General features: G+C 44.3%; 1 protein-coding gene across 6 annotated transcripts in view; it reads left to right on the top strand.

Annotated features, from left to right (window-relative positions):
• The window catches only part of man2a2 (mannosidase, alpha, class 2A, member 2), a 44,513-nt gene extending 24,676 nt beyond the window's left edge, over positions 1–19,837 (top strand). For 3 of the 6 annotated variants that reach the window (XM_068015602.1, XM_068015597.1, XM_068015596.1), the window contains 11 exons: positions 1,032–1,099; positions 1,481–1,646; positions 2,483–2,719; positions 3,173–3,295; positions 4,295–4,409; positions 8,335–8,468; positions 10,541–10,682; positions 11,522–11,655; positions 15,284–15,478; positions 16,608–16,718; positions 17,451–19,837. In XM_068015602.1, coding sequence (XP_067871703.1) covers positions 1,032–1,099; positions 1,481–1,646; positions 2,483–2,719; positions 3,173–3,295; positions 4,295–4,409; positions 8,335–8,468; positions 10,541–10,682; positions 11,522–11,655; positions 15,284–15,478; positions 16,608–16,718; positions 17,451–17,600 — 1,575 coding nt within the window. In that variant the 3' untranslated portion in view covers positions 17,601–19,837. The remainder of the gene's footprint in view (positions 1–1,031; positions 1,100–1,480; positions 1,647–2,482; positions 2,720–3,172; positions 3,296–4,294; positions 4,410–8,334; positions 8,469–10,540; positions 10,683–11,521; positions 11,656–15,283; positions 15,479–16,607; positions 16,719–17,450) is intronic. The other 3 variants (XM_068015600.1, XM_068015601.1, XM_068015599.1) reach the window with 3 other exon arrangements.
• Positions 19,838–24,953: the final 5,116 nt, after the last annotated feature.

Genomic DNA, 24,953 nt, shown 5'->3' with positions numbered 1-24,953 from the left:
GGGGGGGAAATTCATCCTTCAGCCAATATCTTATCCACTCCCAGGCTGAGTGCGACACCCCAGAAATCATTGTTGGATTCAGCAATTCAATGCAAATTGGTCCAAATGGCATTCCAGATTCAATCTCTGGTCTGCACTGATCTCATCTGGGTTGCCATTGCAGTTGGCTATGGAGGGGAAATAAAGTCAGCAAGAATTAGTCATCCTTTTATTCCTGCTGGAAAGCATGTGTGTGCAGACATGAGGTGAAACACGAGAGTGCTCCTGTAGCAGTAGACTGTACCTCAAAAGGTAGACAATGGGAAGGACTTTATGGGGAGGAATGAAGGGAGTTTGTATCAATTGCTTGCACCAAATACTATAAAACTACCACTGTTGGTGCTAATGCAATACAGAAATGGTTGTAAACCATGTCGTTTTAAAAAATTTTATATTAATATTTTCCCCCTTAACTTCCTCCTCCATGGGACAAGTGTTTTTTCTGTTTCTTGTGTCCTTGAGGAGGCAGGTGAATTGGTTGCAGCTCTGTTATCCCCAGGCCCTCTTTTACCCTGGAGGATCGACAGACCAACCTTTGTCTCTGACATTAGATTGGATTTGTCATTCTACTCACATTTGCTGCCTTAACGGTTGGTGCTGCAGTCAAACTCACCTGGCAGCAGATTTTCGTTGAGTCTTCTGGTCTACCGTCAGATCATGTCGTTCCTAAGCCGTCCAGCCATTGTGTCAACTGGAACTCGGTGAGTCTGAGCACTGACGTCCATGCTTTACATCTGCTTACTTTTCAAAAGAGCACAGCCCTCTTGTGCACACACCATTAAGCAGGCTTCCATTCAGAGGCAACTGGCATGGAGCCCGGGTCTGCAGTGGTGTGCAGACAAGTGAAAGTGGTATATGTATGTGTCTCTCCTGAAATCCGACCTGGAGTCTGCCACAGTGTACAAGTGCAGTAGTACTACTTTAAGCTATAACTAGCAATTAAGTTAGATTTGCCCTATTTGTGAATTATAAAGTCGCTATTTTAATTTCAGGATGACAAACGGCAAAATCATGATGCGTTACCAGAGAAAATGGTGATAAAGCTGGAGTCTCTTCCCAGGTATAACTTTTTTTTAAAGTCACAGTCACAGAATTGTTCCAGCAGAGAAGGAGGCCATTCAGCTTATCATGTCTGCAGCAGCTCTCCAAATGAGCAGTTCACTTAGTGCTATTCCCCCCGCCTTCTCCCCGTAACCCTGCACATTCATTCTTTTCAGGTAACTATAATTCCCTTTTGAATGCCTCGATTCAACCTGCCTCCAGCACGCTCTCAGGCAGTGCATTCCAGACCTTCACCACTTGCTGCGTGAAAAAGATTTTCCTCATGTTGCCATTGGATCTTTTGCCAATTACCGTAAATCTCTGCCCTCTTGATGTTAAGCCAGTGTGGGCTTGTTTTTGTATGTAAGACTTTATAACACCTTGTATGTTGTTTTCCCAGGTATGTGGTCGTATTTAACCCCATTGAGCAAGAGCGTCCCTCTGTAATCTCTGTTCTTGCTACCTCACCTCAGGCCAGGGTTACATTAATTGATGGAAACAATCTGCCCACGCAGATCAGCGCTGTGTGGAAATCACCGACGGACATGGTAACTGACATATACCAGGTACTGAATAGAATTCTGGGTCACGTGGATTTGAATCCAATTGTGTGTTGACACAAGAATTTCAGTAAATTGTAATGGTTGGTATGAGAAATGTTCATGTGTCCACTTGGACATAGAAGTACGGCTGTTGATTCTGTCCTTCCGAACTTGGTTTTGAGATTTTGTGTTGGCACTACTACAGCGGACTACTGGTTATAGCGTCAGCTTGGCCACTCTTACTGTTGTCAGAGTTGTGAGTTTGAGCATGTAATTTAGGCTGATGCAGTTCAGCACTGAAGGAATGCAACATTACATTATCAAGGAATCCTTCAACTGAGACCCGCTCTGCCTGTTCAGATGAATCTTAAAGATCCCGTGGCAGCACTTGCAGAAGAGCAGGAGGTTTTCCTAAAGGCCTGACCAATATTCATCCTGCAACCAACAGCAGTGTAAACTGATTAACTCATTATTTATCTCTGGTCTTTGTGGAGTCTTGCTCTGTGTAAATTACCAATATAATTATGCACCAGAAGCAATTACTTGTCTGAGGAGAGCTTTGGGATGTACTGGGGACATAATACATTATAAAAATGCAAGCTCATTCTATGAGCCTGTCAGTGGTGGTGATCAGCAGCCAAAGTTAATCTATGCCCTAAGTATGTTCCTTTTACTTCTCACTTCATGAACCTGACCTACTGGTATCAATGCACTAAATCTAATGACATCTCTGGTTATTTGCACTGTGGAGTGTAAGCACAATTCATGCAAGTACGGTGAATTGAACCCCTTTATTCAGTATAACACGATTCTTTTATCAAACAGTCTCTACTATACATCTATTCTCTCTTTCACCACAGATCTCCTTTGTCACTCGACTCTCTGCCTTGGGACTTGCTGTGTTCCAGTTGACCGAGTCACTTACCTACCGAGCGTCAGTGAAATCCAATGTGATCATCTATCTCCGCAACAGAGATGTGACTGTAAATAAGAAGGAGCCATTCAGCGTGAAGATCCTGGAGTCTTCGACTGATGACTTCTTCATCGAAAATCAACACATGCAAGTGTGGTTTAATGGAGTGACAGGACTAATGGAGGTAGGAATGCCGAACATCACTGGCACCCAGTTGTATGCAAGTCCTCCTTGTATGCCAACATGTTTGTAGAAAGTAACTGAACTACCCTTGTTCGGTCCATTTTACTTGGTTTAAGAAACTCTGGCAACCTGTGCTGCAAGCTTTATTATTATTATTCCCTGCATCTCAAAGTTATAGTGGTTGTACATAGAACAGCTTGTGTAGCAAAACTTGGCTGATAAAATAGGAAGTAACAGGTTTATACAGTTGCAAGTTGCAGATGGATCTGGGGTGAGAGTAGGATTGAGTCTTTGTATAATTTGTAATTTTACGTTTAGAACTCGATGCACATTTTCAGTGACGATTAATCCTGGTACATTTTATTCCCTTTGTTTCTGATGTTGGTCAGGTAGAATGTAACCACATTGGTTTGATTGCCTCCTATTTTGCTCAGTAACGCTATTAACTTTTTAGACCATCAAGCGGAAAGACGACCAGCAGAAGCAGAAAGTGCGGATGGAGTTCATGTGGTACGGGACACGGCCATTTAAGGATAAGAGTGGGGCCTATCTCTTCCTACCTGATGGTGAAGCTAAAGTATGGAGCTTTATAACAGCAGCTTTCAAACTCTTGTGGGGGTTGGGGTGGGAGGAGGCTTGCACACTTGGGAAGCCTTGCACATGTTGGCACACTCCCAAGACATCCCTATCCTAATGTCTAAGCCACACTGCTCACTACCCAAAGCAGAATGTTGCTGTCATTGCAGGAAACAATTTTTTATTTCATACAAAAGTGTTAGTAATTGAACAGTTACAGGAATGTTATACCCATTGAACAGAAAGCTGCTGACATGTGGATCCCTAGGGCTCTCCTCGTGGACCCATAGAGTCTTGTTTAAAAATCTGTAAGTCCTACTTCTGACTGACTTGTGGCCCAGAATAATGAAGGCACTTGGTAACATAAACTGTATCCGTGTAAACATTTATGCCCTTCTTGCTGGGAATACAAGATCTGGAATTGTGGAAAAGAAAAATCCTGTTGCTTCCTTAATATATTTTCAAAACTAGAGCATTGAAGTATAAAGTGTGTGCGTTACTGCATCACTTGTAGTTTTGTAACTCATAAGCAGTATGTTTATAAGTCTCTGTGGCATATAAACCATAAAGGTTCCCCCCCCCCAGCCCATGTGCTGTAAACTCACTGGGCTCAGCAGTGGCCTGGCTTAGAGGCCAGGGATCCTATTGCTGCCTGCTGTACTGCCCAATGGAAAGTGTGCACCAGCTGTGTTGCCCCTCACAGTTGAATAGCCTCTGATACTTGCTGTCCGGTCTCGTTCCTGATTCATGAGCAAGCTACTGCAATTGTGCGCCAACAAGTGAACCCTTTTGTCAAGGGGAGGAGCTCAAAGAAAATGTGAATGGTTCCCCTCCCTTTTGTTTAGGGAAAGGGGAAGTTACAGCCCTGTGCTGGACAATAACGTTTAGGGACGGAGAATAGTACAAAGGATAGTGCAAAGTATTACACTTTATTGTAGTGTGGTTCAGATCTGGTCTAATTTGTTGTACTAAATGGCTGCACATGTTTGTCTGTTTTCAGGCTTACATTTCCAAACAGTCTGCAATCACTCGCATTACCAAAGGTCCATTGTTCTCTGAAGTTATCAGTTTCTATCAGCACTTCCACCAGATAGTGCGCCTCAACAATCTGCCAGGTAACAGCAGCTTTCTTTGCTCTTAGCAACACTCTTGTAAAATTTCCCTAGGGTGCGCTGGGAGGAGGAGCCGTAGACACTGAGCAGGAGATGACTGAATGCACTGTCTGAGAGACTTTTGGAGGAGAGGAGAGTACTACAGAGGCAAGGAGATTTCGGAAGAGAATTTCCAAGTGCAGGTGTGACATGGTTGGACCGACACCAATAGAGCTGTGGGGAAAGTGGGGTATGTACAATAAGCTAGAGTAGGAGCAATGGTGGATGGTGCGAAGATCCATTGTGAACAGTGAACCATAGAAAGATTACGGCACAGAAGGAGGCCATTCAGCCCATTGTGTCTGCGCTAGCCGAAAAATCTAGCCACCCAATTTAATCCCACTTTCCAGCACCTGGTCCATAGCCTTGCAGGTTACTGCACTTCAGGTACATGTCCAGATACCTTTTAAATGAGTTGAGGGTTTCTGCCTCCACCACTATTCCTGGCAGTGAATTCCAGACACCCACCACCCTCTGGGTGAAAAAGTTTTTCCTCATGTCCCCTCTAATCCTTCTACCAAGCACCTTAAATCTGTGCTCCCTGGTAATTGACCCCTCCGCTAGGGGAAACAGGTCCTTCCTGTCTACTCTATCTAGGCCCCTCATAATTTTGTACACCTCTCAGCCACCCCTCAGCCTCTTCTGTTCTAAGGAAAACAACTCCAGCCGATCCAATCTTTCCTCATATCTGCAACTTTCTAGCCCTGGCAATGTTCTTGTAAATCTCCTCTGTACTCTATCCAGAGCAATTATGTCCTTCCTGTAATGTGGTGACCAGAACTGTACGTAATACTCCAGCTGTGTTTTATACAGTTCCAGCATTACATCCCTGCTTTTGTATTCTATACCTCAGCCAATAAAGGAAAGCAGTGAAAAGGTTTGAGTTCAGTATTTAAAGCAGATGTGTTCAAGGACAGCAAAGTTAGTGAGGATGGGCTTTGAACATGACTGAGAGCCATACAAGAGCTCTGTACCATTTGTCAGATAATCAGTAGCAGGCTCACATCACCTTTCTCTATTTGATTTGTGGCAATGTGCTGTGTGTCTTACTGACTTCTACACTTTTGATAATTAAAGCATGATTAGAGCTGCAATTTGGAAGTCTGCAAAACAACAGTGGCTGTCGGGTGTGAGGTACATGGTGCTGTATGCATGCAAATTGTTTCTTTCTCACCAGTCATGAGTGAGATTGTTGCACTGAGCAGGCAACTTTACTGCAATGAGAACAGAAAGTGTCGGAAATACTCAGCAGGTCTGGCAGCATCTGTGGAGAGAGAAACAGAGTTAACACTTCAGGTCTGCAACCCTTCATCAGATCAACTTTACTGTTGTGCACCGTCCAAAACTTTCATACTGAGTCAGCCATGGTTCAGTGGATAGCATTCTCTCCTGATTCAGAAGCTTGTGGGTTTGAATCCCACTACGGGGGTTTGAGCACAAAATCCAGGCTGATATTCCCAATGCAATACTGAGGGAGTGCTACACTGTCTGAGGGACCGCCTTTCGGATGTGACACTAAACGGAAGCCCCGTCCACTTTCTCAGGTGGATGTTATATGTCCTATAGCACTATTTCAAAGAAAAGCAGGGGATTTCTCCTATATGTCCTGGCCAATATTTATCCCTCAAGCAGCATTACTAAAAACACATTATCACATTGCTGTTGTGGGAGCTTGCTGTGTGCAAATTAGCTGCAATGCCTACATTGCAAGAGTGGCTACACTTAATGGTACTTCATCAGCTATAAAGCACTTTAGGATGATCTGTAGTCATGCAAGGTGCTATAGAAATGCAAGTCTTCCTTTCTATTTTGTTCGGTTGAAGGAATAAATGAAAAATGAAAAGCGTGATCACAGACGATCAGGCCCTGGGTGCTTGCCCTATTCATTGGGTGGCACTGCCCTTGCCAGTCGCCAGTAATGCTGACTCCTGGCGTAGATGAAATGGTTGCTGGTTGGTTTCAGGAAACACTCTGGGGAAATTCTTCCCTGGGTCCTGAAGACCACTGAGCAAGTTCCAGGATTATCAATGACAAATTACTGATGTAATTGACTAAACCCTTTGTCCTCCAATTCCTCCCTCCCCTCCCCGCACCACCATTTCTCGGTATTGTTGGGAGCGTTAAACCATGCAACAGCGCAGAAGTCCATCTCTGTATATTGGGTTAGTTTCAAAGGTTACAAACTTAATACCACACTAGTGGTTAGCACATAGTCCATTATTAAGCACCAAATTACAGTCACTATTAGATGGCAGGAAACACCACTGCTAATTTGCAGCAAGGTTCCACAAGCAGCAAATAAGGCAAATGACCAGTTAGTATGTTTTTGTGGTATCGGTTGTTGGCCACAACATCAGGAGAGCTCTTTGCTCTGTCAGTAGTGCTACGGCATCTTCATTTAACAGACAGATTGGGCCTTAATGTCTCATCCGAAAGATGGTGTCTCCAGCTTTGTAGCATTGGTGTCCGTCCAGGTTATGTGCTTGCATACTGGATTAGGCTTGAAATGTGCACTGACTAGTGAGAGGGCTGCCATTGAACACTGTCATTCAGATATAAATAAATATATAAAGATAAATCAAGGAACTGTGGTTAGGCAATGTTAGCCTTGATCTTTTAAAAACCTGTAGTTTGTCAGAGGAAAGGTAGACTGAGGGAGCTGAGTTCTGCTGTTGTGGGAGAGAATGGGTTGAGGTAGGCAATGGAGCGATGAATAGTCAACATTGTGAGGTTGTCGAGAGGAGGAAGTGTGTGTAGGATGGCGGGTTTGGGAGGCACAGGAGAGGCTGACGCATTCTGTCCCAAAGCTTTGGCACTTGAACAGACAATACATCCTCTTACATTGTAATCAGTATCCTCTACATCATCTTTGTCAACATTATAGCATTTGTTTGAGGTAATACTGTGACAGGACTGTTTGACCTTGCATTTAAATCTGGGCCTTGCATAGTGTATGTATATATTCTTTGTCCCCCCGGCTATAATTTAACCTCTCCTCTCCTGAAGATGCGTACATTTATGTATATTTTACGTGGGTATATGTGTAAAATGTGCATTCTTTTGGCATGAGATTCTGGCAATGCAACATTTATTGCCTCTCCTTAATTGCCTTGGCTTGCTGCGCTATGTCAGAGTGTGTTGTGCAGGACCCCTGGAGTCATGTGGAGACCATGCCTGTTAGGGCAGCAAATTCCCTTCCTAAAGGACACGATGAGCCATTTGTGTTTTAAATGTGACCTGGCATTTTTCATGGTCGTTTTTCAATTGCTAGATTCCTTGAATTTTGTTTCACAACTCAAGTTTATTAATCCAAAACCATAACCTCAGCACTGGTATACCCATCACTGCTTAACTTGATCTGTCTTCGCTTTAATATCTCTGTGTAGCCCTTCTACAGGGTGCACTGAATAGTGACGATGTGTAGAAGGGGGCAGTTTTAGTGCCATTGTTGGCATCAGGAGGTGGGAATTGCTAAGGGTGAAAATCACCGAGCACGAGTGAAGGTGGATATATAAAACTAGCACATTTCTTGGGTACTGTCATCGCAGTCAGTATGTTTTAATATGAAGATCCACTTCCCCTACTGTTCACAGCAAGATAATTTGGGCGGGAAGCTGATTCAAGCAGTCTATTTTAGACCAAGAAAAAGGTATTGCTTGTTTGAAAGTGGTCTCACTAGCTTTCCTCCCGTTCCCCCAGTGGGTAAATGAAGTATCTGATCTCATCACCAGATCAGCAAGTCTTGCTCCAAGACTCTGCTGAGTTAGCTGATGTCCTCCGGCATTGCAATAGAGCCAAAGAACAAAGAATGATTCCAGTGAATGACTCCTAATATGTTCCATTAAATGCGACTCAGTGATAACCTGCTTGTGCACTCTTGTTCTGACAGGAGTTGAGGGGCTTTCTTTGGATGTTTCCATTGTTGTTGACATTCACGATCAGGTCAACCGGGAGCTGGCAATGCGGCTGTCCACCAATATTGAAAGCGGAGACACATTCTTCACTGACCTGAATGGGTTTCAGGTAACACAGTCCAAAATTACTTCACAGAAAATTGTAGGTTCCCTTCCTTGCTTTGAAAAGCTGAGTTGTTTGTGTGACGTGACAAGACGAGAGGATATTGTACTCTAGCCTTGAACTCGATCCTAGGGTTATACTCCAGTGCAGTGTCCTTCAGAGGGTACATTAAACTGGGATTCAACCTGCCTGTTACTGTCATTCAGGTGGATGTTAATAATCCTGTTACATTATTTCAAGAGCAGGGAGTTCTCTTGCGGTCCTGGCCAACATTAACCAGTAATACCAAAAACAGATTAACTCGTCGCTCATGTTGTGTATTTACATATCACTGCTGTACTTCAATAGTATTTCATTGTGTAAAACATTTTAAGACATTGTTATAAAGAACAAAGGTGTTGTATTTCCCGTAAATTGCCTACTTCCCATTTTATGTCCTTTTTTGTATATTAGGCATAAATCCATTTTTATGTCATAATTTCAAAATATGTTTTTTTAAAATGCATTGACTCCATCTGGTGGGCATTAGTGGATACATTTACTGGCATCATTTATGACCTTGAAACAATTTTTTTTTACATCGTAGCACATGTCTGTATATGTCTTTAAGAAGTACACAGTGCCATATTGTCATTTATGCAACTGTTGGATAAAAGTTTTTTCCTATGTAGGATTGTGCTTCAATGTTTCAATATTTTTCTTAATCTTTTAGTTGGTTAAGAATTAAAATTATATTGTTGACTAAAAATGTTTGGAATTTACTCAGTTCTGTAGCTGACCACATATATTTGGGGTGGGGGAGGGACTCTTTAGAACATTATCCTTACATTGTTATGTGTAAAATATTTTATAAATTATTTTCTAGTGGATCTTTCATGGGGTCAAAATCAATACAAACATTAGAAATAGGAACAGGAGTAGACCATACGGCCCCTCGAGCCTGCTGTGCCATTCATACGATCATGACTGATTTTCTGCCTCAACTGCACTTTCCCGCCTGTTCCCCATATCCTTTGATTCCTGGAGAGATCAAAAATCTACCGATGACAGCCTTGAATATATTCAACAGTGCAGCATCCTCAATCCTCTGGGGTAGAGAATTCCAAAGATTCACAACCCTTTGAGTGAACAGATTTCTCATCTCAGTCCTGAATAATTGACCTCTTATCCTGAGACTGTGCCCCTGTGTTTTAGATTCCCCAGCTTGGGGAAACAATCTCTCAGCTTCTACCCTATCCAGCCCCTTCAGAATCTTGTATGTTTCAATGAGATCCCCTATCATTCTTCTAAACTCCAGAGAATATAGACCCAATTTACTCAGCCTTTCATCATTGGACAACCCCCTCATTCCAGGAACTAATCTAGTGAACCTTCATTGTTCTGCCTCCAGGGCAAGTATATCCTTCCTTGAGTGGGGGAGTCCACAGATGTAATCAGTTCCTATATTAAATTCATGCAGTTTTCTACTTATATTTTTCCAACATCAATTCCTCTGTCTACATTTGTAATGGAAATGGACAATGTAAACTAAAGGCCTGCTCGGGTCTGCAAATGGGACCCGATCCAAGCCCAACAGAACCCCTTGCGAGCCCGCGCCCAACCCGACCCGACCATCAGCTGACTTGCCTTCCATTTTTCACTTTCTTCCTTACCTGCACAAGTTTAAAATAACTAACAAAACCACCTTTAAAGTCTAAAAAGTAAATTAACATTAGAGTCACTTAGCTGAAGTTGTGAAGGAGCGTGTCCAATCCGGCCCAGCCCGAATGCCGGACCCGGACGTACGATCCAACCTGAACCCGACACATGTCGTGTCCCTTCGGGTTCTCCTGACAGTGCTGTTGCGGTGCTTTCACTAGAGGGTACGCAAGTGCAAATTGACAAGTTTGCATAAGTTGCTTTGCAAGAGGCCAAGAGTCAGTAATTAAATTAGGTATGCTTCACTGTAATAGTGTATAACATTTTTAGTGGGGGTATTTGATCCTGGAAAATGTATTGTAGTTTTTAAATGAGAAAGTCTTTGTGCAGCAGTCTGGATCGATCTACATGCTTCTGTACCTTTTTGTTGTTTTTCGTAGATTCAACCTAGAAAATATTTTCAGAAATTGCCACTTCAGGCCAACTTCTATCCGATGTCAGCCATGGCCTACATTCAGGATGATCATTTCCGCTTGACGTTGCACAGTGCACAATCTCTGGGTGTGTCGAGCTTAGGCACTGGTAAGTGACCTGTCTATATGCTAAATGATTTACTGTTGGTACCTGCTGCAGTAATTGTTCCCCCAAAGCCATAACAACAAAAGAATGTGAGCTCTACACCTCTAATGCTGCCCTCTTGAGTGGGACTAGCAGCAGCCCAAGCATTACCTGAGGGTCACAGAATTTTCCATTCTCCTCATTACTCTCATCACACTTGGGGAAGATTGGTAATTACACTTTGCAGTCCTACGATATTACAGTTTAGACAGTGTCAAGACAATTACATATTTTGGGTTTTTTTTTGCTGTATGTTTTGGACAGGGAGTAGGGGTGAAACAAACTGGCACATTTTGGGGAGAGGTGACCCGTTATCGTTCCTTCTAACTTGGCTCATGTAACCAGCGTGTAGCTTCACTCTACAGACTAGGCAGGCTGAGGATTCCATCCATTTTCTACATTGAGTTGGCTGATCTCAGCCTGGGTTGGGAGCAGCAGTGCTGCTGGGAAAAGAATTGTTGTAAAATGTTCCAGGCTTCCTGCCCTTGGTTGCTATCCAGTGCCTCTGTCCTGGGAGTGCATGTGCGAGTGTATATTGAGTGAGGGTCGGGTTGGTCTCGATTAGGAAATCCTCCGTGCCCGCTGAGACCTGCTAACTAGGCTTATGCATGAATAATAACCACTAGGGGTGTTAGCAGAGAGTCACCAGCACTGTAAATCCACTGGAGAAGATTGCCAACAAGCCCCACTCCCCTGAGGGGGAAAGAAATTAACAGAAAAAACATGCAAACTTCACTAAACACTGAGCTATTTCATTCACTTCTGTTAAACACTGAGCATCTTTCTTCCCTTTTCATTCCCAGGTCAGTTGGAGGTTATTCTGGATCGCCGTCTCATGCAGGATGATAACCGTGGCTTGGGACAGGGGCTGAAGGACAATAAAGTGACCTGCAACAGATTCCGTATCTTGCTGGAGAAGAGGGCGACATCAAACAAAGTATTTAATTGTTTTTAAACCCACTTCGTTCAACCTTCTCCGTACGTGGTCTGTTGGCTTAATGTGTACTAGAGGAGGTAGACTTTTAAGTTTTTATAGCAAGTGTTTTCTCTCAGTAGCGGTGTGGTTAAAGGCGCCAGCAGATGTGATGCTTGACCCTTAAAACTTGAGATCTCCGGTTCAGCTGATCTCAGCTGGGGACCTCAATGTCCCTGGGCTAGGGAAGGAAGGGGATAGCAACTGGGTCCTCCATCCTGTTGTCCAGTGACTCCCTCTGGAAAGTGTGTATGACAAGTGAGGACTGAATTGGGCTCAGCTGTCATGTTTGCTCTGGTCAAATAGTCTGCCTGCCCTCACTGAGTGTAAGTACTTGGGCGATTTTGGATAGCCAATGTAGTCTGTGGAACTGTACTGCATCAAAAATTGACACCTCCAGCGGAGGATATTGGTGAGGGGGGAATAAGGAAGAATAGAATTGGACCGATTGTCTGGAATTCTCTGTCTGTCTCTCTCTCTCTCTCTCTCACCTCTCTTCCTGTCACTACTTTCCAATTTAGAGAATAAGTAGCAAGTGTCTGCAGGTGTGAAGCAAAGGTTGAACATGACACATTTGACTTCCTTTTCACATCACGCTATAGAAAGAAGGAAAGACTCATATTAATATAACGCCTTTCATGACTTCAGAATGTCCTAAATTGCTGTACAGCTAATTAAATCCTTTTGAAGTATCGTCACTGTTATAATGCAGGAAAGTGTGCACATGTATATCAGCAGGTGTGCATGCCTGGGTTTATGTACACATCAATAGATGTGTCAGATGAAATGGTCTACAAGATGAAGCGTTGCATTGTCCAGTCACTTTGTTGGAGAGTGGACATGTGTCTTTTGCCCTGTCACTGAGACCTAGATGAAGGGCCCTTGCCTATTGTATGTGCAAGCTGAATCAAGTAGAGAAGGAATGGTTAGGTGATGGCAAGCTGAAGACTAAGGGAAGTGAGGAATTCTACAGTTTTTAGGGCGGCGCAGTGGCTAGCACCGCAGCCTCACAGCTCCAGCGACCCGGGTTCGATTCTGGGTACTGCCTGTGTGGAGTTTGCATGTTCTCCCTGTGACTGTGTGGGTTTCTGCCGGGTGCTCCGGTTTCCTCCCACAGCCAAAAAGACTTGCAGGTTGATAGGTAAATTGGCCATTGTAAATTGCCCCTAGTATAGGTAGGTGGTAGGGGAATTGAGGGAAGGTGGGAATATGGGATTAATGTAGGATTAGTATAAATGGGTGTTGATGGTCCACACAGACTCGGTGGGCCGAAGGGCCTGGTTCAGTGCTGTATCTCTAACTAAATAGAATAAAAGAAACACTGGAACGGAATGAGTTAGGAGTTGGAGACTATATAAGTAGGATGCATTTCTTGTTTTTGTTTCAGATTTCCAGCATCCGCAGTATTTTGCTTTTATTTATATAAGTAGGATGGTTGGGGCGGGAGCAGTGTTTTGATAGAACTGCCTGTTCCCCAAACCTTCCCAGATAACAGGTCTGGGATTAGGAACCTGGGATTACAGACACAAATTGCAAGTACTCCATAGTGTGAAACATCTGGGTGTCTGTGGGTCTACACAGTGAAGGGTCAGTGTTTGTGTTTGTGTGTGTGTGTGTGTGTGTGTATATACACATTGTATAATTAATGCAGTGTCTGTGGGATGTGAAAAGCTATACTTGCCCATTTGCTGTACTGCATTCCTTCATGTTCATCGTTTTCTTCATTCCCATTGCTCCTCTTCAGCACATTGGCTTTCTGTCAAGGCTGCACTCCATGTTACAGGCACTCGCAGCCTCCATCTTTTCCCGGACCAGCACCCATGAGGTAACCTTTAGAGCGGGGGCTGGGTCAAAGTGTAATGTGTAAATTAACTTTGACCTCCTCCGTGCTGTGAGTCATAGCTGCAGTGTGAGATATAGCTGGTAGCTGTTTGTCTGTCTGTCTCTCTGTTTGCAAGCGCTGTAATCTGTCTTGTTTCAGTGTCAAACCAGCAGTTTGCCTTTTCCTCCCTGGGCTAGGGAGGGCAATCGGCCAGGGATCCATTCCCCGATTGCTGTCCAATGATAGTTGCTGAAGAGTTGGATGTCTGAAAATCTGGTAATGACAGCAGTGGGGTTGGCTGTGATCCAGATGAGAGAATTTATTGACACTGTCACTGTGGGTTCACACTTCTGAAGATTCTAAGGTACCAGAGAGCTACTACTGACCCTGAAACTGTACCCCAATTATCAGCCATTCAGGAGAGATAAAACTGGCACAAAATAAACACCTCATGGTACAATATTTATAACTCCCAAGCTGTATGTATGTGTTGCCCCAGTACAAACTGCTTTTTGCCCCCCCTCTGACCCTCCGCAGAACTGCTGCCCCATGTGTCTCTGGGTCATGTGACCGCACCAGCTGAAATCCAAGCGGGGAAACTGCGAAAGGACAGAACAGTGTTTTAGGGTAGGTCTGTGATGGTGTAAAGTCACTGCTCAGTTTATGGCCCAGAGTGAGTATATACATTTGTGCTATAGGTAAGCAAATGCAGGAGGCAGTCTCCGATTGTTCTGTGCCATGGTGCAGTGCCCAGTGACGACAAATCTGCTCCTATTATCTGCTGCGCAGTTTGCTAGAAACTGGGCAATAATGATAGTCAGGATCCACACCACGCCATCTCGCTTCTATTTGAGAATGTCCTGTCTGCAGGAGAGTTCCAGACTAGTAAATACTCCATTCTCCATGGTTGGAACTGGCTCGTGTTCTCCTCTGGGGTTTATTTTGTTCAAAAGTTGATAATTAGCTCCCCCTGATGGTTTAGTAGGTAACTCCAGTGACCAACACAGCACTGAGGCGCACAGTCTAGTACGGTCCTGTGCTATGTTTAGCTATTTTCAGTTTGTGTGGTGCTTGGGCCCACTACAGTTAGCTCTCTGTCCTCCTGAGCTAGGAAAAGGGGAAAAAATCAGCCAAAGCTTCTGCTCCTGGACCCCTACCCAGTGAGTACTGTGTATGGATGTCGAATTGAAGGCAAGATCAGGCTCGGCTATGATGGGCACATCTAATGTCTTTCTGCACTCACTGTGAAGACTTTGGGTGTCCAAACTATGCCCTGTGAACCATGTTGTGGCCCATCAGTCTTAGGCAATCCAGCCATAAAGGTCTGGGTGATTCCTCCCTAATTCTGTTTGTTTCTTTCTTGCTGTTTTGCCCTGTTTGAAACTGGTGGACCTGGAGCATCAGAAATGGCTGTTCTTGATGCTATTCCCTCATTGACAGATAAATCTGAAACCAGAATGCTAACATCTCTTAGTATCAGCAGCTTGCATGTCTAGGAATTGATGGGGACTGGGATTTAAACTTTGTAAGTGGTCTCCCAGGGCACTCTGGTTTGTACGCAGACGTCACTGGGAAACGAAAGCTTAGACCTGGGGTCGTGCTCAGATGGCCCAAGTAGATTAGTGAACCATGGAGCTAATAACCCATCACATTGGGGTGCTCAGGAATGTTACACTGTTTGTGTTCGTTTCTCTTCAACAGCTCCTTGCCTAACTGGATGAACTGTGAGATCCGTAGCAGACTGATAGGTTTTTATTTCTGTTCCTGAAGGTGCAGGACAGCAGGCCTGTGAGCTTTCCCTCTTTGCTCAGTCACATGACCTCGATGCACGTGAACCAAGAGGTCCTGGCGATGCCCATTACTCCACGTCAGCAGAATGTTCCACCCATGAGACCCTGGCGTCCGCTTTCGATTCCCGTACCATGTGACTTCCACATCCTGAATATGAGAACTCTTCAGTCTGAGGTGAGAGGGGATGGTGAGAAAACAATGCAGATCAGTGCTGCCGGTCGCTTAACTTCATTGCTACACCACACCACTGCACAGAGTACCGACACACTTCCCATTGCTTGACCAGCCTGAGCTGCACTGTCCATCGGGGTATTGGCTTACAATGTTACCGGGAGTCGAGTGGGAAGAAGGCTAGCCTCCTGGTGGCAGGTCCAGGTCTCAGACTGGCCACAGAGCCCTGCCAGAGTGCATTACTGAGTCTGCCACAGAGGGATCGCTTGGTTCTTGCAGCCTCCTTTGTCCTCTGGAAGCTGCTTCAAACCTAAAGCAGTTCAGTAAACCTTCCCCTCTCCTGCGGAGGGTAATTAGTCGCTTCTCATTAGACAACTTGACAGTTGAGGGTTTTTAAAAAAAATTCATTCAGGGGATATGAGTGTCGCTGGCAAGGGCAGCATTGATTGTCCATCCCTAATTGCTCATGACTGAGTGGTTTGCTAGGCCATTTCAGAGGGCAGTTAAGAGTCAACCATATTGCTGTGGGTCTGGAGTGGCATATAGTTCAGACCAGGTAAGCATGGCAGATTTTCCTCCTTTAAAGGGCATTAGTGAACCAGATGGGTGTTTACAGTAATCCAGTAGTTACATGGTCACCATTACTGATACTAGCAGCTTTTTATACCAAATTTGTTTAGTAACTGAATTTAAATTCCCCAGCTGCTGTCATGGGATTTGAACTCAAGTCTCTAGATCGTTAGTCCAGGCCTCTGAATTATTCGTCCAGTGACATATCCACTGTGCTACAAATAAAGCCAAATACTGCAGATGCTGGGAATCTGAAATAGAAACACAAAATGCTGGAAATACTCAGGTCAGGCAGCATTTGTGGGGAGAGAAAAAGTTAAGATTTCCAGTCAATAACCTTTCACGAGAACTGGATTGGAGGGGTGAAGCTTCAGCTTTTTACCTTCCACAGTCCCGTTCACGTTAAGTGCCAAATGCTCGATATATGGGTGTGCATTCTCTAGTCAACTCCTGCATCAGTGGAGCTAAAACAATGTCATTATCGTGCAGCAGCTCTCAGGCTATTCTGTATCGAAATGCAGCTCAGTTGCTGAATGGTCCCCTCTCTCATTTTATGCTACAGATGGTTTCAGTCCCTGGCTTAGAGATGGCGCTAATTCTTCATCGGAAAGGGTTTGACTGTGGCCTGGAGGCCAAGAACCTAGGCTTCAATTGCACTACCACCCAGGGCAAGGTATGAAATGCAGGAAGATCTGACACTGGACTTAAAATAATTAAACACAGCTTTAGATGGTTGTTTATATATGACATTGGTTTGTCAAGGTGACAAACTGTCTAAATAGGTGAATTGATGTGCGGGATCAGTGTAACTCTTGAGGTGTCCAGAGCCTGGGGCATTGTATGTTTACTATGAATGCAAATATCTTCAAGAAATAGTGTTACACAATTGCCTGTTTGTATAAGGTTGATCACCTTTTAATGAACAGCGGTAATGTAATCTTTCTGTATTTGGTTCACATGGAAGATGAGGGTTCTCCCAGGAACTCACTTGGCATGGCTTCTCTAGCACTAACTAGGGAAGGATTATCCAGGGGTTCCTGCTCCTGAGTGTTGATCGTTGATTCCCTGTGCCTGAAATGCATCTGTATGGATTTTATCTTAAAGACAGGATTGGGCTATTCTGCATAACTTTACATGGTCGAATAGTGCCTGAGTGCTCATGTCTAGGCCTGTACGTGATGCTCGAGGGTGGGTGATCGTACCTGCTCTTGTACAGTTTGACAGACTATCAGGAGAGAAGGAGGGAGAATTTTTTTTAATATATATCCTGCCATGCAATTTATCAAAACTCACTTGACACATTTGTCAGGTTCATGAAACCAGGAGATAACACTGTCTGGATGCTTGACTTGAAGGAAATGTTGATTGCAACCTAACTTGGTTCTTCGCTCTCTTTCTGTTCCAGTTATCATTGGACAATCTATTCCAGGGTTTGGATATCAGGAGTGTGCAGCCGATGTCTCTGTCTCTTCTGTATCCCACCGAGCCCTTCAACAGCAGCCTCGTCTCCATGCGACCGATGGAGATTTCCACATTCCGTATTCGGCTGGTTTGAATGACTTCCCAACGATGCTTTCTCACGGAGCTAGGAGTTGAGATAGCAGCCAGTTAGCAATAGGAACTGTGGCTGTTCAATCCACAAACCCCAGGGGGTGGGGGGGAGGAAATGTGGGGCAGTCATGGTCAGCGCTGAGAAATGTGGAATTGAGGACAAATCTATTCGAGTCCGAGTGTGTAATTCATGGACTTCAAGTTGCGTGTGTAGCAAAGGCACAGCAACACCACCCCAACCAATGCACTTTTTAAAGAAAAAAGAAACTCTAGATACAATTTGTGCATATACCACTACAGTGTATGTGAATTTATCACTTTTATAAACCGCCCTGATTTAATTGTTAATTCATCACCTTAAAAGCAAGGAAGTAGACACCTTGGAATCTGAAAGGCGAAGGGCGGGGAGTTTGCACGTGACGCGGAGGCACAAAAACCGAGCGTGCAAGAACGGAGACGAGTGTGATTGTAACACTATGGTACACAAGCATTGAAGCAGTCTGTGTACACAAAATCATTGTGTTCAAATCTGCAAGCCAAGCCGAGCAGGCAAAGGGATCCAGTGTTCTGATCTGACTGGTGCATAGTTAGTGTGTTAGTGTATTCCTAAAAATTGCGGCATGGCTGGCAATGGAATTCTCAATGAAGAGTCATAACACTTGAAAGTGAGGCAGGGTAGTCTTTGCCAAGTACTTTTTCTGTTACAGATGGATTTAACGGCAACTGAACCTGGACTCCATGTAAACCAGGGACTGTTGCTTTCTGGTACGTTTTATATAAATAACTTGGAGCCGACTCAGTGGGCAGTTGACATTTAGTTACCAGATTGTGATAGGACTTGTCTTGCTAACAATAATCGAACCTGCAACCATACTAAACATTTGAACACCCTGCCTTCATTCATACACATCTCTTAGGGTATTTGTGCAATAACCTGTAGTTTGGCTGTCTGTCCAGACCTTGAGGTGCTGGGAGGAGTCAGCTTGAAATGAGGATGTCACAATATTTACATCGCAGCATCAGACCCGCAGAAACCTGATTGGAGATTAAACAAAACGCTAAGTACACAGCAGGTCTGATTGGGGGAAAATACAGGTCATTGTTCTGGGAAGTTTATGCCACCTCTATCAAAGTTCTCCCCTGAAACATTCCTTTTGGATATTGAAGGAGCCACTGTGTGTTTTCAGCATTTCTGTGTCCGATGTTCAGCATTCATAGCTCTTCTGATGCAGTGCAATCCGATTCATTTAACTTGTAATCAACAGAAACAGTTACCTTCTCACATTTCTGAAGGTTTCCTCCTTTTTTTTAAAAAGGAGGAAGTTAGCTGCTTTTGGAGATAAATTTAGTTTTCTTAAAAAGGATGTTAATGGCAACATTGGAGTATTTGAATAACTGGCTATTGGGAATTCCTGTTATAAAATGAGCAAAATCCCATGTGAAAGTTTTGGAAACCCTGGAATAATTAGGCCTGAAATTGAAATGGCTGTAACTAAGTTGAACTTTTTTTAAATTGTAAATTTATCATGTTCTGAGTAATATATCAAGTGTCAAAGCAAACCTATGTGGATTATTGAAATTACTGCAACAGCACAGCATCTTTTGTAAAACAAGAGCTCTTTCAGTGTACTGTTATCACAACCAGTCTGACCACTGGGATTTCACTGAAGTTTAACAGTGATGTGTGTGCAATTTTCATGTGCCTACTTGAACTGTGGAAAAATACCAGTGAGGCAGTTATAGATTATGTACTTCCAAATATTTAGGAAAAGCATTTTGGTATAACGTTGGGGTGAGGCACAGGGTTACCAGTCTGTCATGAATAGTGGGTGCAGCGTGCAGGTATAAACTAAAAACGTACAAGTATTTATTGACTTGTGTGTTGCTATTATGGTATGTACTAGATATACAAGCGATTGCAGACTATTTGGTATTGTCAGCTGTTCCTATTGTGACATCCTTAGTTTTAGGGGTTATTTTATTTTTAAAAAATCTAGGACTGTAGTTAGACTCCATGGTTACATCTTCTCTCCATATACTTCCTCATATCTATACCTGTAACAGCTCCACTGATCCTGACAGGATCAGACTAGCGTATTTTCTGTGGCCTACAATGTTGCCTGAATTTGGAGAATGATCACTTTTCAGATATCAGAATGTCAGTTCTGGAGGGGGAGAAAAACACAGCTGCTGTAAATTCTAAACTCAACGAGTCCTCAAATAAAACATTAAAGAAAATCAGCTCTGTCGTGCATTGTAAGCTTCCATTCTGTGTGCACATAGGTTTGGAGATCATGCAAGCGGCAGTTTGAATAACTAAATCAAATTAACTGCGGATGCGAGAAACAGAAAGTGCTGGAAATATTCAGGTCAGGATGCAGCAGTGGAGAGAGAAACGATTAATCACTCATAGAACTTGAAACGTTAAAGACCTGAAATGTTGATGCTTTCTCTTCCATAGATGCTGCCTTGATTTGAAGGTTCTTGCTGCACAGTCGTCTATACCAGTCATTTTTTTCTCTCTTTTTTGCCACACGGGACATAAAAGGCCTGAGCCCCATCCTCAGCCTGTGCTGCATTAGTTAAGGTCAAGCAGGGCCCAGCAATTGGTCACTTTACCCCCATGATTGGGAGGGAGGTGGAAATCAGCTAGGTTTCCTGCTTGTCTCACTGTCCTATTGAAATGCGCATCTGTGTGTTGGATCAGGATAGGGGTTGAATTTCGCTGTAATACCTCCAATATTCACTGATCATGATGAGTGGATACGTACATAGGGGCTAAATTTGGAATGAGCATGAATCTAGCAATATTGTATTTACTGGTGAATATCCAGCTGGCATAAACTTGCAGACTGCTTTATCATTTAAAATTGTCACTCAGATACTGGTGAAGATTGATTTTTAATATGTTCACAGTAAGCAAGCCAATAGCCAGTCTGGTGCCAGATTTATATTTATGGATTTTGCCTGAAAATATTTCTCCGCATTGAGCTGATTGCCAGCTTCCTGTTCTTAATAATGCCTTACAGTGATTTATTGGGCAATATGGACAGTAATTTAATCAACTGAATGCCAGAACACAGATTCCCCACACAAAATTAAAAACAAAACATCAGCATTGTGTTGATTTGTACTTTACCTGTCAGCCCTGTGTCAACGCTGATGTATTAGCTGAAATTTACATCTATCTCATGCTGGTTCAGCTGCACGTTCACTGCATAGAGATGAGCAGCAGCAACCCTGGGCGCTGATAATCCTGATCAGTGGCCCCCATGGAGATCCTAGCTCAACATATACCAGCCATTAAACTGGGACTGTACTGCTTATTCTGCGTGGCCCTGTGTAATGATAAACAGTGATGCCAGTGTTTTGCAACAACTGATCAAACACTAATGATTTTCACTGGAAGAGAATTTAACCCTTTGTAATCTAATTTGGAAAGATTCTCAAAGGAATCTACACTCAATGCTAACTCCTCTCTCCATTAATGCCTGACCTATTGTTTCCTCCAGGGTTTTCTGTTGTCTTACTCCTGAATGTTTCCTTGCATGTTCCTCCCACATTCCATAATGCTTATTTACCCTTGGTGTGATTTTTTTTTCCATAATCCCAGCAGCTGCTTCCACCCACCACTTTCTGTCTGAATTTACACTTCTGAGCATTTTCTACAAGGTATTTATCCAGCCCCTTTTAAAAAAAAAGCTGAGACATTCCCGAGACATGCCAGCATGTTTGGCTGCTCCTCACAAAAGCTTTCAACCCAGAATGCATTCTGTGCTTTTTCTTTAATCACAACGGTCTTCTCAATTGTAGCTCTCCATGCTTTTTGTTTGAATGGGAGCAGGAACTCGGGCTGATAAATTTTCCCCTCTCAACACAGGAACATTTTTTAAATATTCATTCACGGGATGAGGAAATCAATGGCAAGGCCAGCATCTATTGCCCATCCCTAGTTTGTCTTGAGGAGGTGGTGATGAGCTGTCTACTTGAATCACTCTAGTCTGTGTGGTGCAGGTGCACCCACCGTGCTGCTCGGGAGGGCATTCCAGGAAATTGACGTGGTGCCAGTGAAGGAACAGTAATATAGTTCCAAGTGAGGATGGGGTGTGATTTTGGGGGAGCTTGCTGTATATCTTTCATCAATTACTATTTCTCTCTCCACTGTGCGCTATTACTGACCAAGGAAAGACTCCACATCCCTTGCCTCTAGTGACTGATCTCAGTATTTTTAGGGGATTTCACAGTTGATTAGTTTATGGAGGGGACAAATCTACCTGGGTTACCAATCCTGATTCCTATCCAGGAATTTGGGTGCGAGCTGAGGACAATAAGGAGAAACTTTCCAGTGGCTGAAGGAGTAATAACCAGAGGAGAGATTGATGGTGATTGACAAAGGAACCAGAGGGAACATGAGGAATTATTTTTAACACAGTGAGTTGTTCAGAACGGAGGGTGAGGATAGAAAGCTGAAAACTATAACTATATTTTTAGAGTTATGATCTGAAAGCACTGTCTGAAAGGGTGGTGGGAGGTGGTGGCATAGTGGTATTGTCACTGGACTAGTAACCCAGAGACCCAGCGTATTGCTCTGGGGACATGGGTTCAAATCCCACCACAGCAGAGAGTGGAATTTGAATTCAATTAATAAATCTGGAATTAAAAAAAAAGCTAGTGATGGCCATGAAACCATTGTCGATTGTTGTAAGAGCCCATCTGGTTCACTCATGTCTTTTAGGGAAGGAAATCTGCTGTCCTTACCTGGGCTGGCCTACATGTGACTCCAGACCCACAGCAATGTGGTTAACTCTTACATGCCCTCTGAAATGGCCTAGCAAGCCACAGTTGTATCTAACTGCTACAAAGTCAATAAAAAGGAATGAAACAAGACGGACCACCCGGCATCAACCGAGGCACCGGAAACGACGACAGCAAACCCAGCCCTGTTGACCCTGCAAAGTCCTCCTTACGAACATCTGGGGGCTTGTGCCAAAGTTGGGAGAGCTGTCACACAGACTAGTCAAGCAACAACCTGATATAGTCATACTCATAGAATCATACCTTACAGACAATGTCCCAGACTCTGCCATCACCATCCCCGGGTATGTCCTGTCCCACCGGCAGGTCAGACCCACCAGAGGTGGTGGCACAGTGGTATACAGTAGGGAGGGAGTTGCCCTGGGAATCCTCAACATTGACTCTGGACCTCATGAAGTCTCATAGCATCAGATCAAACATGGATAAGGAAACCTCCTGCTGATTACCACCTACTGCCCTCCCTCAGCTGATGAGTCATGTTGAACATCATTTGGAGGGAGCGCTGAGGGTGGTGAGGGACTTCAATGTCCACCACCAAGAGTGGCTTGGTAGCACCACTACTGACCGAGCTGGCCGAGTCCTAAAGGACACAGCTGCTAGACTGGGTCTGCGGCAGGTGGTGAGGGAACCAACGAGGGAAAAACATACTTGACCTTGTCCTCACCAATCTGCCTGCTGCAGATACTTCTGTCTATGACCATATTGGTAGGAGTGACCACCGCACAGTCCTTGTGGAGACGAGGTCCCGCCTTAACATTGAGGATACCCTCCATCATGTTGTGTGGCACTACCACCGTGCTAAATGGGATAGATTTTGAACAGATCTAGCAATGCAAAACTGAGCATCCATGAGGTGCTGTGGGCCATCAGCAGCAGCAGAATTGTACTCAACCACAATCTGTAACCTCATGGCCCAGCATATCCCCCATTCTACCATTACCGTCAAGCCAGGACACCAACCCTGGTTCAATGAAGTGTGCAGGAGGGCATGCCAGGAGCAGCACCAGGCATACCTCAAAATGAGGTGTCAACCTGGTGAAGCTACAAGACAGGACTATCTGCGTGCCAAACTGCATAAGCAGAATGCGATAGACAGAGCTAGGCGATCCCATAACCAACGGATCAGATCTAAGCTCTGCAGTCCTGCGACTTCCAGCCGTGAATGGTGGTGGACAATTAAACAACTAACTGGAGGAGGTGGCTCCGCAAACATCCCCATCCTCAATGCTGGGGGAACCCAGCACATCAGTGCGAAAGATAAGGCAGAAGCATTTGCAACAATCTTCAGCCAGAAGTGCCGAGTTGATGATCCATCTCTGCCTCCTCCTGAAGTCCCCAGCATCACAGATGCCAGACTTCAGTCAATTTGACTCACTCCGCGTGATATCAAGAAATGACTGAAGGCAATGGATACAGCAAAGGCTATGGGTCCTGACAATATTCTGAAGACCTGTGCTCCAGAACTTGCTGCACATCGTGCCAGGTTGTTCCAGTACAGCTACAACACTGGCATCTACCCAGAAATGTGGAAAATTGCCCAGGTATGTCCTGTGCACAAAAAGCAGGACATGTCCAACCCGACCAATTACCGCCCCATCAGCCTACTCTCAATCATCAGCAAAGTGATGGAAGGTGTCATCAACAGTGCCATCAAGTGGCACTTGCTTAGCAATAACCTGCTTAGTGACGCTCAGTTTGTGTTCCGCCAGGGCCACTCAGCTCCTGACCTCATTTCAGCCTTGGTTCAAACATGGACAAAAGAGCTGAACTCGAGGTTAGGTGAGAGTGACTGCCCTTGACATCAAGGCAGCATTTGACCGAGTATGGCATCAAGGAGCCTGAGCAAAACTGAAGTCAATGGGAATCAGGTGGAAAACCCTCTGCTGGCTAGAGTCATTAAAATATACAAACTGGGTGGTTTTATTTTAATAAAAAAAAGTCAACAGATGAAACTCTCCGCCGAACAAAGGCGGTTGAGGGGTAGTGGTTGTGGTTGTTGGAGGTCAATCATTTGAGCTCCAGGACATCACTGCAGGAGTTCCTCAGGGTAGTGTCCTAGGCCCAACCATCTTCAGCTTCTTCATCAATGACCTTCCTTCAATCATAAGGTCAGAAGTGGGGATGTTCGCTGATAATTGCCCAATGTTCAGCACCATTCATGACTCCTCAGAGACTGAAGCAGTCTGTGTAGAAATGCAGCAAGACCTGGACAATATCCAGGCTTGGGCTGATAAATGGCAAGTAACATTTGTGCCACACAAGTGCCAGGCAATGACCATCTCCAACAAGAGAGAATCTAACCATCTCCCCTTGACATTCAATGGCATATCATTGCTGATTCCCACACTATCAACATCCTAGGGGCTACCATTGACCAGAAACTGAACTGGAGTAGCCATATAAATACTGTGGCTACAAGAGCAGGTAAGAGGCTAGGAATCCTGCAGCGAGGAACTCACCACCTGACTCCCCAAAGCCCGTCTACCATCTACAAGGCACAAATCAGGACTGTGATGGAATACTCTCCACTTGCCTGGATGGC

This window comes from Heterodontus francisci, chromosome 35 (genome assembly GCF_036365525.1).
Source record: "Heterodontus francisci isolate sHetFra1 chromosome 35, sHetFra1.hap1, whole genome shotgun sequence".
In the NCBI taxonomy this organism is placed as follows: domain Eukaryota; kingdom Metazoa; phylum Chordata; class Chondrichthyes; order Heterodontiformes; family Heterodontidae; genus Heterodontus; species Heterodontus francisci.
This window is presented reverse-complemented; position numbering and strand designations above follow the sequence as displayed.